Source organism: Pipistrellus hanaki, assembly GCF_964339955.1.
Source record: "Pipistrellus hanaki genome assembly, chromosome: 3".
In the NCBI taxonomy this organism is placed as follows: domain Eukaryota; kingdom Metazoa; phylum Chordata; class Mammalia; order Chiroptera; family Vespertilionidae; genus Pipistrellus; species Pipistrellus hanaki.
The window spans coordinates 7026433-7041076 of record NC_140505.1 but is presented as its reverse complement, the minus strand read 5'-3'; the positions used below and the strand labels follow the sequence as shown (position 1 = coordinate 7041076).

At 47.1% G+C, this 14644-nt stretch overlaps 1 protein-coding gene across 1 annotated transcript; it reads left to right on the top strand.

The window, feature by feature from the left end:
- Window positions 1-600: 600 nt before the first annotated feature.
- On the top strand, window positions 601-12835 carry CCDC110 (coiled-coil domain containing 110; the record flags this gene model as incomplete). The annotated part of the gene is made up of 7 exons (XM_084876250.1): window positions 601-743; window positions 1627-1883; window positions 7731-7786; window positions 8046-8111; window positions 9745-9849; window positions 9935-9994; window positions 10661-12835. 7 exons carry the CDS (start codon window positions 601-603, stop codon window positions 12785-12787), a joined length of 2814 nt encoding a protein of 937 aa, XP_084732376.1. The 3' UTR covers window positions 12788-12835.
- Window positions 12836-14644: the final 1809 nt, after the last annotated feature.

Below are 14644 nucleotides of genomic sequence, written 5' to 3'. Positions count from 1 at the left end.
GAAACAGCATGGACACCGGGTTCACCACCGACAAGGACCGGCTTTCGCCCACTGAATGAAAAGGAGATGCCGAGGCCACGGGACCCGAGTGAAGAGACGTGACATGTCAGCTGCATGTACACAAGATGCTGGACAGGACCCTTTACTGTTACAAAGGGCGTCATCGGGAGAGCGGGTGGAACCTGAGCGGGTCTGATGACAGAGGGTAAGCATGCATCAATGCGAATTTCCACATGGCAATGCTCTATTTGGCCCACATTGACCCGTGTCCTTGTCAGAGAGGCATCCATGGCCCTGACTGGTTTGGCTCAGTGGATAGAGCTACACCGTCTGCCTGCAGACTCAAGGGTCCCAGGTTAGATTCCGGTCAAGGGCATGTACCTGGGTTGTAGGCACATCCCTAGTAGGGGGCATGCAGGAGGCAGCTGGTCGATGTTTGGCTCTCATTGATGTTTTTAACTCTCTATCCCTCTCCCTCTCTGTAAAAAATCAATAAAAAACATATATTTTTTTTAAGAGATAGATCCATGTAGTCGGGAGTATTGAGACATTGTGTAGTGGCGGGTATTTTGGGTCTACATTTCCCCTTCAAAATCTGTAATGGATGTTGTTGCAAAATTAATATCTCCTCATGTAAAGCGTTTGCTTGAAGAGCGCCATCTTCTGAGTGGGACAAAGCGGATCGTGGGCCCTCAGCTGACCACGCCCGCCTCCAAGGCCGTGCCTCAGCGATGGCCACAGCTGTAATGTGTCTATTGTGATGCTTCGCTATTTTAAGTTCATCATTGGAAACAGGTGTCTTCTCTCGACCTCAGCACACGAAAACCCTTTACAATACTGCTCTGGGGCCGCTCAAACCGCCACAGCTGGAGCTGCTCTGCTGAAAGGGTGGAAATTAGAGGAACAGCACAGCGTAGAGCAAACAATGAAACCGAGATCAGAAAAAAGGCAAAAGCCCCAAGTGTCTGCCTGTCTCCATACAGTCCCTTTTCTCAGCTTTGGACCATCAAGTCCTGGGCCCGCAGGAAGTGGGGGAGGAGAAAGCCGCCCTAGGGAGCCGGCCCCCGGATTGGGGACACAGCAAAGGGGAGCCTTCTCGCCTGCAGTGTCCCCGGTGCGGCTGAGGGTGCAGGGGTGTGGAGGGTGGGGGCTTTCCGGGCCCAGGACCCAGGACCCCAGACCCCGGACCCCGGACCCCAGCGCGCGCCTTCTCCCTCCCCCCACCCCCACCCCCACCCGTGCTCGCGCCCACGTGCGCCTGTGGCGACCCAACCATCCCGTTACCAGGCAACGGGCTGCCCCGGCGGGAAGCCACTGAGCGGAATGCAGGGGAGCAGGCAGTTGGGAAGAAGAGAGAGCTTGAGCAGCAGCAATGAGCCCGGGTGAGAGCCTGGGCGGGGTCAGTCCCTAGAGGGGAGCTGTGGTCAGTGGATGGAGGAGTGGGGGTGTGGTGGAGGGGGCCGCCTCCCTGGGCCTGGCCCCTTCATCCCCTAAGAGTCTAGACCATCCCATCCAGACCATCCGGTCTTCTCGACTAGCCGCACACTCCATCCCTCCCTCACCCACCTCGCACCCCCGGCTCACCCCAGAACAGCGCTACCTCCATCCCTGCCTCCATCCCTCCAGCCTCCCAGCCGCCTGGTCCAGCCGCCGCCGCTGCGTGGCCCCAGCGCGCCCTCTGGTGGCCGCTCAGGGCATCGGCGCCCCGAACCCTCGCGCCCGCCCCGCCTCCCTGCTCCCACCGCCCCCAAAAGCCACTTCTGGTTCTTCTGTTACAGAAAAGCTTCCCCAGGAAAGGGATGAAGTTGACTGCGTCCTCCTTTCAGCGTCCAAGATCCTAAACTCCTCTGAGGGGGCGAAGGAAGGCGGAGGCCGTGAGACAGGTAAACCCCCCGAGGGACCACAGCCCCCGGGGCAGGGCCAGGGCGTGGTGGACGTGTCCGCCTTTGGACTGCAGGTGCCTGGTCCATGGCTCACATCCACCGGCGCAATGTGTGCCCCCAGCACATGCGTGCTCCCAGGAACTAGCATGCGGCCCAGATTAAGAGCAGCTAACACAGCGCATCCCTCTGAGCCAGATGCTGTTCAGAGCATTTATTTTTTTAAATATATTTTATTGATTTTTCACACAGAGAGGAAGGGAGATGGATAGAGAGCCAGAAACATCAATGAGAGAGAAACATCGACCAGCTGCCTTCTGCACATCCCCCACCGGTGATGTCGCCGCAACCAAGGCACATGCCCCTGACCGGAATCGAACCCGGGACCTTTCAGTCCGCAGACCGATGCTCTATCCACTGAGCCAAACCGGTTTCAGCTGTTCAGAGCATTTCAATGCATTCACTCCTTTGATCTCACAACAGCCCTATGAAGTAGGCACTCCCATCGTCCCCACATTAGGAGTGAGGAAACTGAGGCAGGGGAGGTCCACACACCCCCACGGTCACACAGGTAGCAAGGAACAGAGCCCAGTGTCCAGGGGGGCCGGCCCAGATCCAGGCCTTGAACACCACACTGTACTCTACTGGTTCTCTCAACACCAACCAGGAGCTGTGGATTTTTTAATTTTTTTTTTTTTTTGAGACGCCGGAAAGACATATCCTTTTTTCCAAAAGCAATGCCTCTTATAGTAAACATTTCTGGGCGAATGGTGAGGGTATTCTGGGGGGAGCGTTTTGAAACGACCACAGAGCTCCATGGACAAGCTCCAGCTAAGGTGCCGAGGGCGTGTGTGTGAACAGCCAGCCCGCAGGGCAGCTGGAACATTGGAGTCTCTTGCGGAGGCTGCGGGCCTCTCGGAGGGCCTGGGGGTCAGCGTGATGGCCAGGGAGGAAGCAGAGCACCCAGGTGGAAGGCGCTATATGGCTGATGGGCCAGGCTCAGACCCCCAGGGGCACATATATCCTGCGTGTGGGATGTGGGTAATCCAGGCACAGAGGTGCTGAGAGAAGGGGTGACCCTGAGAGCCGAGACCAGCACGGGATCCCCAACTCAAGACTTCCTGGGTGCCCTGAGTGTGGCCTAATCTCCCGCAAGCTTCAGAGTAAATCCCCAGACCTTCGCTTAACCCCCTCAATGCCATTCCACTGCAGTTATCTTGTTTCTCACTTCTGACACTTCCAGAAGAGAATTCACTGCTGGCGAATTTACGTCTACGGTGGTGTGAACCCCAGGGCGTGCCCTCCCGGGGGTGTGAGCCTCAGTCCGGGGCTGGGCCCTGAGCCCCTCCGTGGTCTGCACCCCCCACCCCACCCCCCCATACTGTGCCTGCCGCGGGGACCCAAATGGCCTTTAGATTGTGTTCGCCCTCCTGTGCTTCTGCGATACTTTCTCTTCCGATTCCAGAATTCCAGATCTCTCTGTGGGTTTTTTTTTTTTAAGGATTTCTTCCCTTTGGAAATAAACAGGGGCCATAAGAAACTCCTGAAAAGAACAAAAACTTACTTGAATAGCTTTAAAAAAAAAAAAAAAAATCCGCCCCCCTGCCTGCTCTGTGCTGTCACCGGGTCCCCAGAGCATTGCTGGGAAAACTTCACTCTGAGTCACACCACCAGCTCAGTGCTGTTGGGGAAGCTTATTTATCTCCCAGAAAATGCTTTTCCAAACCCTCTCCAAGATGACTATTCCCTCTCTCGCCACTCCCTCTCAACCAATCACAGGGTCTCACAGTGCAGGGAAAAAATAGAAGCAGGCAGACCCAAAATCCACTTCGGCTTGGAAATCTGCCAGCTACCTAGCTGGGCACCCCTACCCTCTGCCTTCCCCTTTCAATCAGAGGTCACGGCCTGCGAGTCCTCTCTCTGCTGCAGTTCTCACTCTGCTTCCACAGTCAGCCTCCCTCTTCTCCGAATCTTCTCCCCTCCCTCCCTGTCTCCCATGGGGCTCCAGCAGCCAGCAGGCCCACTAGATGCTCCCAGGCTTGAAAAATCCTTCTTGATCGTCACATCTCTCCCATCAGGGACCCTGTCCCACAGGCTCCCATCCGCTTCCATAGTAAAACTCCGTGCTGGACTTCAGTCCGCCCTTCTCAAGACACTTCCTGTGGACCCTGTCCCTGTCACTGCACAGAAACTGCCCTCGGCCCAACCAGCGTGGCTCAGTGCTTGAGCGTCGACCTATGAACCAGGAGGTCATGGTTAGATTCCCAGCCAGGGCACATGCCCGGGTTGCGGGCTCCGTCCCCAGTAGGCTGCGTGCATGAGGCAGTTGATCAAGGATTCTCTCTCATCACTGCTGTTTCTATCTCTCCCTCTCCCTTCCTCTCTCTGCAATCAATAAAAGCATATTTAAAAAAAAAAAAAAAAAAGAGTATTTCCTGTGGAAACAGGAATGCACCTCCCACTGGATTGCTAACAAGAGTCTCAGGGACTGGCCAAAGCCGGTTTGGCTCAGTGGTAGATCGTCGGTCTGCGGACTGAAAGGTCCCGGGTTCGATTCCGGTCAAGGGCATGTACCTTGGTTGCGGGCACATCTCCGGTAGGGGGTGTGCAAGAGGCAACTGGTCGATGTTTCTCTCTCATCGATGTTTCTAGCTCTCTATCTCTCTCACTTCCTCTCTGTAAAAAAATCAATAAAATATATTTTTTTTTAAAAAGAGTCTCAGGGACCAACACAACAGCAGAGATCAGGTCCTCCACGAAGGCTCCACACAGATCCACATGGTCTCCCCTCCCCCAGGCACTCCCCAAATCATGAGGCCACAGAGAAGTGCAGAGGAAAACACAGTGGCTCCAAAATGGTGTCGCAGAGGGCTAGATCGACTGAAGGGCGATGTGAGATGAGAGAAACTCCTAGCAGAGTTGCCCAGGGTGCCCGTGAGCCATCTGAAAAGGGGCAGCGTGGCATCTGCAAACACACCGTGGTCAGGAAAGAGGAGATGGAGGGAGGGACCCCCGTTATAAGTGATATAAAATCTAGGCCAGTCTATAAACTCCATGTTCTTTCTTTACAAGCTTTTGTTTACTTCACTAAGCCTTCAGATGTCTTTGGGCCCCACTGCTCTTACTTGGTTTTAGCAACAGAAGTCCTGCATTCAGCCTGAACTTGCGAGGCCTCCTAATGAGAGAAAGGGAGAAGAGGGAGGTGGCGGCTGCAGGTGCCGGAAGCAGATGGAATGGTGGACAGTAAATCCATTAAGAACAAAGTTGGGCTGAAATTATTTGCAATAATAATATCCCAGCTGTGTGCTAAACGGCTTTGCTGAAGTTATGGTTCCAGAACAAAATTAAACATCGTAAAACTTCACAGCGTGACAAACAACAGAACGAGCAAATATCAGAACAAGCGGGGAGCAGCTGTGGGAGGAAGCAGGATGCTCATTTTCTCATAAATGTGCTCTTGGCAGGGAGTAAGTCATCACCGAGTACAACAGAAATGCTTGTTATTAAAAAAAAAAAAATTAAAATCCCAACCTCATAATCCTCTTCCTGATATATGTTCATTAGTTTAGAGTGATCTCAGAGGAAATCATCTCTCATGTGGTGAAAAAAGACCTGAATACTAGCGATAATTTGTAGCTTTTATTCTATTAAACGTAAGTTTGATGCCATTTATTTCCCAGGAGCATGTGTAATATGACCCCACTGTTCTAAAATCATTCTGGTTTTGCCACATACATGCCGGAGGGGGGGGGGGGGGGTGGTGGAGCTCAGTAGGGTGGGTGAGTACTCATAGTTACTAACAACAGCCAACTCTGGGTGGTGGGATTCTAGGATTTGCATTCTGATCTCTCCGAGTCCATCAGCAGAGGTTGTTTTAGGGTCTGAGGAACTTCAGGAAGCTTTGCCACCCTGGTCCAGACCTCCATCGAGTTCCTTTTCACCCGAGATCAACCTCTCAGGCTCCCATTTCTTCCCAGTCTGATGCAAAGCGGAACCACTCTCCAATGGGCCTGCTGGCCCTGCCTGTCCCCCCTCTACCCCCCCCACCCCGCCCCACCCCATAAAAGTGGAATTCTTCAATTGGCTAAATGGCTCCAGGCTCTGGACCCCAGGTGCCCTCTCAGTGACGAGGGAGGGCCCGTGGGCAGGGAGGGGGCCTACTTTGGCACCAGCTTACGGAAGATGGGGCAGTCCGGCAGACTGTCATGCCAAAGAAGACTTGCTGACCTCTCTCACAACCTTCGCTTCGGGCCCCGGCCTGTTTGGCTCAGTGGAGAGAGAGTCGGCCTACGGACTGAAGAGGCCCGGGTTCGATCCCAGTCAAGGGCTCGTACCTGGGTTGCAGGCTCCCTGGAGGCAACCAATCGACGTGTCTCTCTCACATCGGTGTTTCCGTCTCTCCCTCTCCCTTCCACTCTCTCCAAAAATCAATGGAAAAAATATATCCAGGTGAGGATTAAAAATAAATAAATAAATAACAAAAGTAAATATAAAAAAAAAAAAAAGAAACCTTCAAGTAGGGCAGAACTTGTCAGATTAGGGCAGTGGTCAGCAAACTGCGGCTCGTGAGCCACATGAGGCTCTTTGGCCCCTTGACTGTGGCTCTTCCACAAAATACAGTGTAATTGAAACTTCGTGGCCCATGCACAAAAGCCAGTTTTCAGCTCTCCAAAGAAATGTCAATCGTTGTCTTGTTGATAGTTGGCTCGGCGGACTAATGAGTGTGCCAACCACTGGCTTAGGGGCACATTTTCTCCTAGCTTTCATTTCATTCAGACCTTGCATTGTCTTTAAATTCTAAACATTTACAAAATGAGGGAGTCGCCGGCCATTGGAGCCGAGGGGGGCGTGTGTCGGGAAATGTATGTAGTCTCCCCGGAAACAGCTCTGTAACCTCTTTTCTGGGTGGGAGCATGCGGATCTTTATACAACTGAGAGCATGGCAGCACTCAGGCTCCGCTAACCCAACTTGCTTTCCATGATAAGGAGAAAGAATATTACATGGCTGTTTCGTGGATACTAAGGTCCATACAGTAGTTTGCCATGGGTTTCTCATAACATGAGGATTATTAGTATTTTTACCAAAAATATGTATATAGTTTATATCCCAGAAACAAACAAAAATAGTTGGTCCTAACCGGTTTGGCTGAGTGGATAGAGAGCATAGGCCAGTGGACTGAAAGATCCCAGGTTCGATTCTGGTCAAGGGCATGTACCTTGGTTGTGGGCACATCCCCAGTAAGAGGTGTGGCCAGGACCGGTTTGGCTCAATGGATAGAGCGTCGGCTTGGGGACTGAAGGGTCCCGGGTTCGATTCCGGTCAAGGGCATGTACCTTGGTTGCGGGCATATCCCCAGTAGGGGGTGTGCAAGAGGCAACTGATCGATGACTCTCTCTCATCGATGTTTCTGGCTCTCTATCTCTCTCCCTTCCTCTCTGTACAAAATCAATAAAATATATTAAAAAAAAAAAAAAAAAAAAGAGGTGTGCAGGAGGCAGCTGGTCGATGTTTCTTTCTCATCGATGATTCTAACTCTCTGTCCCTCCCCCTTCCTCTCTGTAAAAAATCAATACAATACTTTTTTTTTTTTTAAATATCTGATTTTTTGGAAGTGTCAAGTTTGGTGTTACAAGTCAAACCACTTTTACAACCTCCGCTAGAGACTTTAAGTGAAAACAGTTCTTTCTTAAACTTACTCTGTGACTGGCCTTGGGTTCTTCCTAATTGAACCTCAAATGCTCATTATCTCTTCGCCTCACTGTCCAGAACAGGAGACGGCTTCCCGTGACAGTTGCCCAAAAACAAAGCTTAGAAAAGAAACCACACGGTTGTTCCATTTCTCTTTTTAGAATATGGCTGTGTAGCCGAATCAGAAAGTCAAGTCCAACCACAGTCGGCACTGAAGGTGAGTATGTTTTGTTTTCTCCAAACATGTTTGTCAAAGGCTGATGGTTTTCATAAATAAATAATTCCTCAGTGCCCATGGGTTCTCCACAAGAATCTTCATGGGAGAGTTAGCAAGCATGGCGGAGAGGGGGCGTCACTGGCCTTGCTGGGGTCCCTCCTGCTGAATGGCATCTTGGGGGATATTCACACAAAGTCACCACAATTCCAGCACAGGCTCACCTCCCCGAGACGCTCAGTCCCCTTGTTCCCTGTTACAGGCCCTTCAGCATCAGCTGGAGTCGTTCCAGGCTCTCCGCATGCAGACCCTGCAGAACGTCAGCATGGTACGTCCCCCTCCGCCTGCCCCCGGAAACATCCCAACAGAATTGATCGTCCACATTGATACCTGAGGACCTGGGGCCAACTGATCAGCCGACACAGAACAGAATATACCAGAGGCCAAAACATTCCTAGGCTCAGCATTTGGGGGAAACTATATTCCGTTATATATACTCGGATATGAGACAAAAAGAAATAGCGCTCACTGGTTTGTTTGTTTGTTTGTTTGTTTGTTTGTTTGTTTGTTTAGACTGACTATATATAGTCTACAGACAGGGACTCTCGTTATAAATGATACAAAATCTGCCTTAGCTGGTTTGGCTCAGTGGATTGAGCGTCAGCCTGTGGACGGAAGGATCCTGGGTTTGATTTCAGTCAAGGGCACAGGCTGGTGTTGTGGGCTCCATCCCCAGTGGGAGGTGGGCAGCAGGCAGCCAGTCAATGATTCTCTGTCATCATTGGTATTTCTGTCTCTCTCCCTTCCTCTCTTAAGTCAACAAAAATATATTTTTTAAAATAATAATAATAGCCCTAACCGGTTTGGCTCAGTGGATAGAGGGTTGGCCTGCGGACTGAAGGATCCCAAGTTCAATTCCGGTCAAGGGCATGCACCTTGATTACAGGCACATCCCCAGTAGGGAGATCGATGTTTCTAACTCCTATCCCTCTCCCTTCCTCTCTGTAAAAAATCAATAAAATATATATTTTTAAAAATAATAATAAATGACACAAAATTTAACCCAAAATGACTAAGGGGGGAAGTGCACTAGCTGGGGTAACTGAAAACCTTAGGGATTTTCACTCGGGGAAGGCTGGAGTCACGTGACCAGGACTCAGCTCATGAAGTCGCTTATCATGCTCTATGTCTGCCTTCCACAGCAATGGATCCTCAGACTCCACGCAGTGATGGAGGGGCTGCTAGGCGTCCCGCACCTTTCTCCCTCCAGATCCCAGACAGAGAGGGGACCATGCCTTTTTCTCTTCCCAGTTTCTACTGAAGTACCTCGGCCTGATTCTGATTGGCCCAGGTCCGGTCACAGGCGGGGCTGGAACCAATCACGTGCCGAGGAAGACAATGCCCCCACTGGTTAGCGCTGAGTCACCTACCTACCGCCTGGAGCTGGAGGTGGGGTCAGTGTCACCAGCCCTGAATGGACTTGGCCCAGAAGGAGTGCAGGGTAGTGCGAAGAGGAGGTTTGGGTGTGAATATTGGGGCTGCAGAGCACAACACTTATTCACTAAAGACTCAATATTCCTATACTGAAAGCAATTGCAGGGAACTGGGAAGAGAAGATAGAACTCCTGAGGGTGACAGACTAGGTTCCATTCTGATGTCAGAGGTCAAAGGTCTCGGATGTGTTCAACAATGTTAAAGTCAAACATCTAAAACTATTTGAATATACTGCATACGATTTTATTTTTTTCCTAAGTTTAGTCTTTCTAATTTTATGATCACATATTGAGGGGATCACTTTATTAAAGATATCTTTAATGATATAGATTACAATAAGTTAAGTTTAACTTATATTTTATGTGATGGGAAAGAATTTTTACATGTGGGAAATTAAGTTACCTGGACAGTCATAAGTTTATAAACATGAAGTCAAACTCTAACATTCTCAATTTATCTTTTTAAAGGTACAGTCTGAAATCAGTGAAATACTGAACAAAAGTATTATTGAAGTAGAAAACCCACAATTTAGCTCAGAAAAAAGTCTAGTATTCAACACACGCCATGAAAAGGTATGTTATTCTGTACAAAAATCATTCTATAGTTGGGTATTTCAAAAATGTTACCACAACCAGTTTATCTTCAACTTCTTCACAGGGCGACTGGATTGTCAGAGAGGAAAAGAAGGAAATTCCTGTCCTGAAAACCCTAAAAGGCGTGCGTTTACCCCCATACTTCTGCAACCTCCCATTTCCCTTAGGAGCGTGTGTGAATAGTCCAGATGCCCAAAGATTCCCGAGCAAATGAAATGCCAGGCAGTTGTTATCGCCCATCTGTCCACTTTTGAGTTTATCTACTTTAGGGTTGACCTAGACGCGGGGTGAATGCGCTAGGTCAGGTCCATATCACTGTCCCTGTGTCTATACTGATTAGTACTCACATTTTCAGGATACTCAGAGCCCTAGAATCTTCTGGAACTAGGAATGCATAGCTGAGGGAGACAAATAGCCAAGAAGTGGAAATATCCATTTTTCTTTAAACTTCCATTTGGCCTGTTGCTTCTATCTTTCCCAGCCATCTGCGATGGTCTCTTGAGAGAGGTTAAATGTCTATTTCTGAAATTGAAGGGTTGGCCCATGTATCTCACCCCGGAAGGGGATAAGTATACTCTCTAAGCAAATAGCAAAGACCAGAGTGACAGATCTCAACTGTTGTTAGATTTCCTGGAGGAAATGAACCACACTTGTTGGGCTTCTTTGCTGTCCATGTGATTAAGATGTCCGTTTGCTTGCAAAAACAAACCCTCCACAACATGTTGTCTTAGTATGTTGGACCATGTGGCAAATGACAGGACATTTACAGTGTGCTTTTTATTGTTACTAGCCTACAGAGAATCAAGAAGAGATCCTCCCTGTGGAGAAAATTCATCATTTTGAGGACTCGAGGATGCTCCCTTCAAGGGAAGAGAAATTCAGTAGCGATAATGGCGACAGTCTCTCTCCACGTGTAAACATGCCACCCCCGATGCATTTCAAGGACATATTAGCTCTAAGAACTTCAATGGATAATTCAGCCTCCAACGCAATTATGAACACATCAGAAAATTCGGACATGTTGAAGAATTACAACATGTATAGCTTTCTAGCTGATGCACCTCAAAATGTTAGGCCTCAAACTGACACAGTAATTCTGGGTAATTCCAAAGTTGCTGTGCCTTTCCCCCAGCAGGGATTTCGTGAGAATTTAGATGATATTTGCCATTCTATCAAGCAGATGAAGAAAGAGCTTCAAACGTCACACGACAGGGAACTGGCACTCACAAATGAACTTCAGACTTTGAAGATGGATACAGATGTTCAAAGTAATACTCCATATGACCCCATTCACAAGGACAAAGGTAACTTTATTAAGGGCGAAAATATGGAAAGTAACTTGAATGAAGATATAAAATCAAAGCGAATTTTAGAATTGGAGGCATTAATAAGCAAATTACTCCCACTCAGGGAATCAGTGTCAAAATTCCATCTGAATTTTTGTAGAAAATGTAAAAAACTGTCTAGGAGTGAATCACATAGGGGAAAGAGGAATGAGAAAAACAATAAAGAAATTCCTATCACTAACAAGAATACAGATTTAAAATTCCATTCCAGACTTCCATTTACACCGTCATTCTTTGAATCAACAAAATGTGAAATGAACGATAGAGAAAGGCAACCACTTGTAGTAAAACGAGGACCAATCATATTTGAAAATGAGAAAACATCCAGAGTCAATTCCATGACTGAGCAGTGTGTTGCAAAAATTCAGTACTTACAGAATTACCTAAAGGAATCTCTGCAGATACAGAAAAAAGTAGCAGAGCTGGAGAATGAAAATCTAGCCCTTAAGACCAAAATAAAACCCCTGGTCTTTACCACACAATCTCTGATACAGAAAATTGAAGTATATGAAAAGCAACTTAAGGATCTGGTTGAAGAAAAGAACACTATTCAGTCCCAATTAATTAAAACAGAAGAAGATAGCAAAGAATGTATTAAAGAATTGAAAAAAGTTATTAGTCAATATAATGTTCTCCAAGGACAAAATAAAACCCTAGAGGAAAAAAATAGTCAACTTTCTTTGGAGAAACAACAAATGACAGAAACATTAGATAAACTGAAAAGTAAAGAGCAGAAAACTCAAAATGATATGGCCACGGTCAATAATGAATATAATCGAATGAGCATAGAAATGGAATCAATGAAAACAAATATTCTGTTGATACAAGATGAAAGGGAAATGTTAGAGAAGAAAACCTACCAGCTCCTAACGGAAAAAAGCTCACTTGAAAATGAACTGAAAGAAAACCAGCTAGAGATAGTGCAGCTGAAAGAGAGAGAGAGATTGGCAAAATCTGAGCAAGAGGCGCTGCTTCAAATCATAGAAACGGTCAATAATGAAAAAGTTAGTCTTGCGACCACATTACAAGAATCTGCTGCTGCCAGGCAAATGATGGAAAGAGAAATTGAGAACATGCAAACATACCACTCTACTGCCGAAGAGAGTTTCCGGAACGAAATAAAAAGTGCAAAATCAGAAGCAAGTATTTATAAGAACAGTTTATCCGAAATGGGGAACGAATGTGAGAGGTTATCAAAAATGGTCATGGAAATTAAAACAGATAACCAGATTCTAAAAGAAGAGCTAAAAAAACACAGTCAAGAAAACATAAAATTTGAAAGCAGCATCAGTCGGCTTGCAGAAGACAAAGTACTTTTAGAAAACTATGTGAGGAGTATTGAGAATGAGCGGGACACCTTGGAGTTTGAGATGCGGAACCTTCAGAGAGAATACTTAGCTCTAACTCAAAAAATCTGCGGTCAGCATGGTGACCTATCAAAAATGGGTTACCTGTCAAGAAGAGAGAAATTCCATTTTGACAACTGTGATACTTACACAGACACCGCTGGTCCCAGGAATCGGCCTGTAGCTCCTGAAGTGAAAGGTATGTATATTGTGGTGGATTCGTAGGAAGTCAGATTCCTTTAGCCTACTGGGCACTGGTCAGAGGGCAGTAATAAGGAGGGAACTTTTTCACCTGGCCCATGTGGCTCAGTGGTTGAGCATCCTCCTATCTAATAAAAGAGTAAAATGCAAATTGACCGTCACTCCAACACACAAGATGGCTGTCCCCGTGTGGACACAAGATGGCCAGTGGGGAGGGAAGTTGGGAGAACCAGGCCTGCAGGGGAGGGCAGTTAGGGGTGCCCAGGCTGGCAGAGGAGGGAAGTTGGGGGCAATCAGGCTGGCAGGGAGTGGTTAGGGGATGATCAAGCTGGTAGGCAGAAGCAGTTAGGGGCAATCAGGAAGGCAGGCAGGCGAGCAGTTGGAAGCCAGCAGTCCTGGATTAAATGGGCAGTCAGACATCCCTTGAGGGGTCCCAGATTGGAGAGGGTGCAGGCTGGGCTAAGGGACACCACCCCCCTCAACCCCCAATCACGCACAAATTTCGTGCACCAGGCCTCTAGTTGAACTATAAAGCAGGTTCAGTATGCTGTTCAGTTCCCTGTCAGGGCACATGCCTGGGTTGAGGGCTTGACCCCAAGTGGGGGATGTGCAGGAGGCAGCCGATCAATGATTCTCTCTCATCATTGATGTTTCTCTCTCTCTCCCTTTCCCTTCCTCTCTGAAATCAATAAAAATATATTTTTAGCCAAAACCGGTTCGGCTCAGTAGATAGAGTATCAGCCTGCGGACTGAAGGGTCTCAGGTTCGATTCCGGTCAAGGGCATGTACCTTGGTTGTGGGCACATCCCCAGTAGGGGATGTGCAAGAGGCAACTGATCAATGACTCTCTCTCTTCAATGTTTCTAACTCTCTATCTCTCTCCCTTCCTCTCTGTAAAAAAATCAATAAAATATATTATATATATATATATATATATATATGTATAAAGAAGGGAACTTTTAAGATGAATACAATTTAGTTTTGTAGGATTTGTATCCAATTTATTATATATTAGAATTATTTACAGGTTTTGCTCTTTTTTATAACATTCATGTTATTTTATTCATATCCTATGCATTGTCTATGCACAAAGCAACTTTGGGAGGGAGCAGGGGTTTTTTATTTTTATTTTTTCTGAAGTATATGCAGCACTCCCACCTTAAAACAAATTCTTCTTTCTTCCCAGGAATTCCAAGTAAACTGTATCAATTGCTTCCATCCAAGAGATGTAAATAAATTTATAAAATCAATGTTTCAACATCCTTTGTGCAAGAACTTTTTGTCTACAAAATAATTTTAATGTGCTGTTATATATGACTACATTTACTCTGTAATTTATTACAGTAGACTAGTTTTTAATTAGAAATTGGAATTTTATATATATGTTATACATTACATGTTATATATTATACATTGTATATTATATACTACATATTACATCTATATTTCAGAACTGTAAACAGTATGAGGTGTCACCCAACTTGTAGCCTCACAGTTCCATGAGATCTAGTGGAATTCATGAGACACGTGGGTCAGAGGTAAAGGACAGTTTGGTTTTTTGTTTGTTTGTTTGTTTTTTGTTTTGTTTTTTATATTTTATTGATTTTTTTACAGAGAGGAAGAAAGAGGGATAGAGAGTTAGAAATATCGATGAGAGAGAATCATTGATCAGCTGCTTCTTGCACACCCCTTACAGGGGATGTGGTCGCAACCAAGGTACATGCCCTTTACTGGAATCGAACCTGGGACCTTTCAGTCTGCAGGCCGACGCTCTATCCACTGAGCCAAACCAGTCTTGGCTAAAAGACATTTTGTTACAGCAGCAGCAGTAGCTAGAATATTAGCTTTTTTTTTTTTGCACTGGTTCTCCAAGGCCCAATT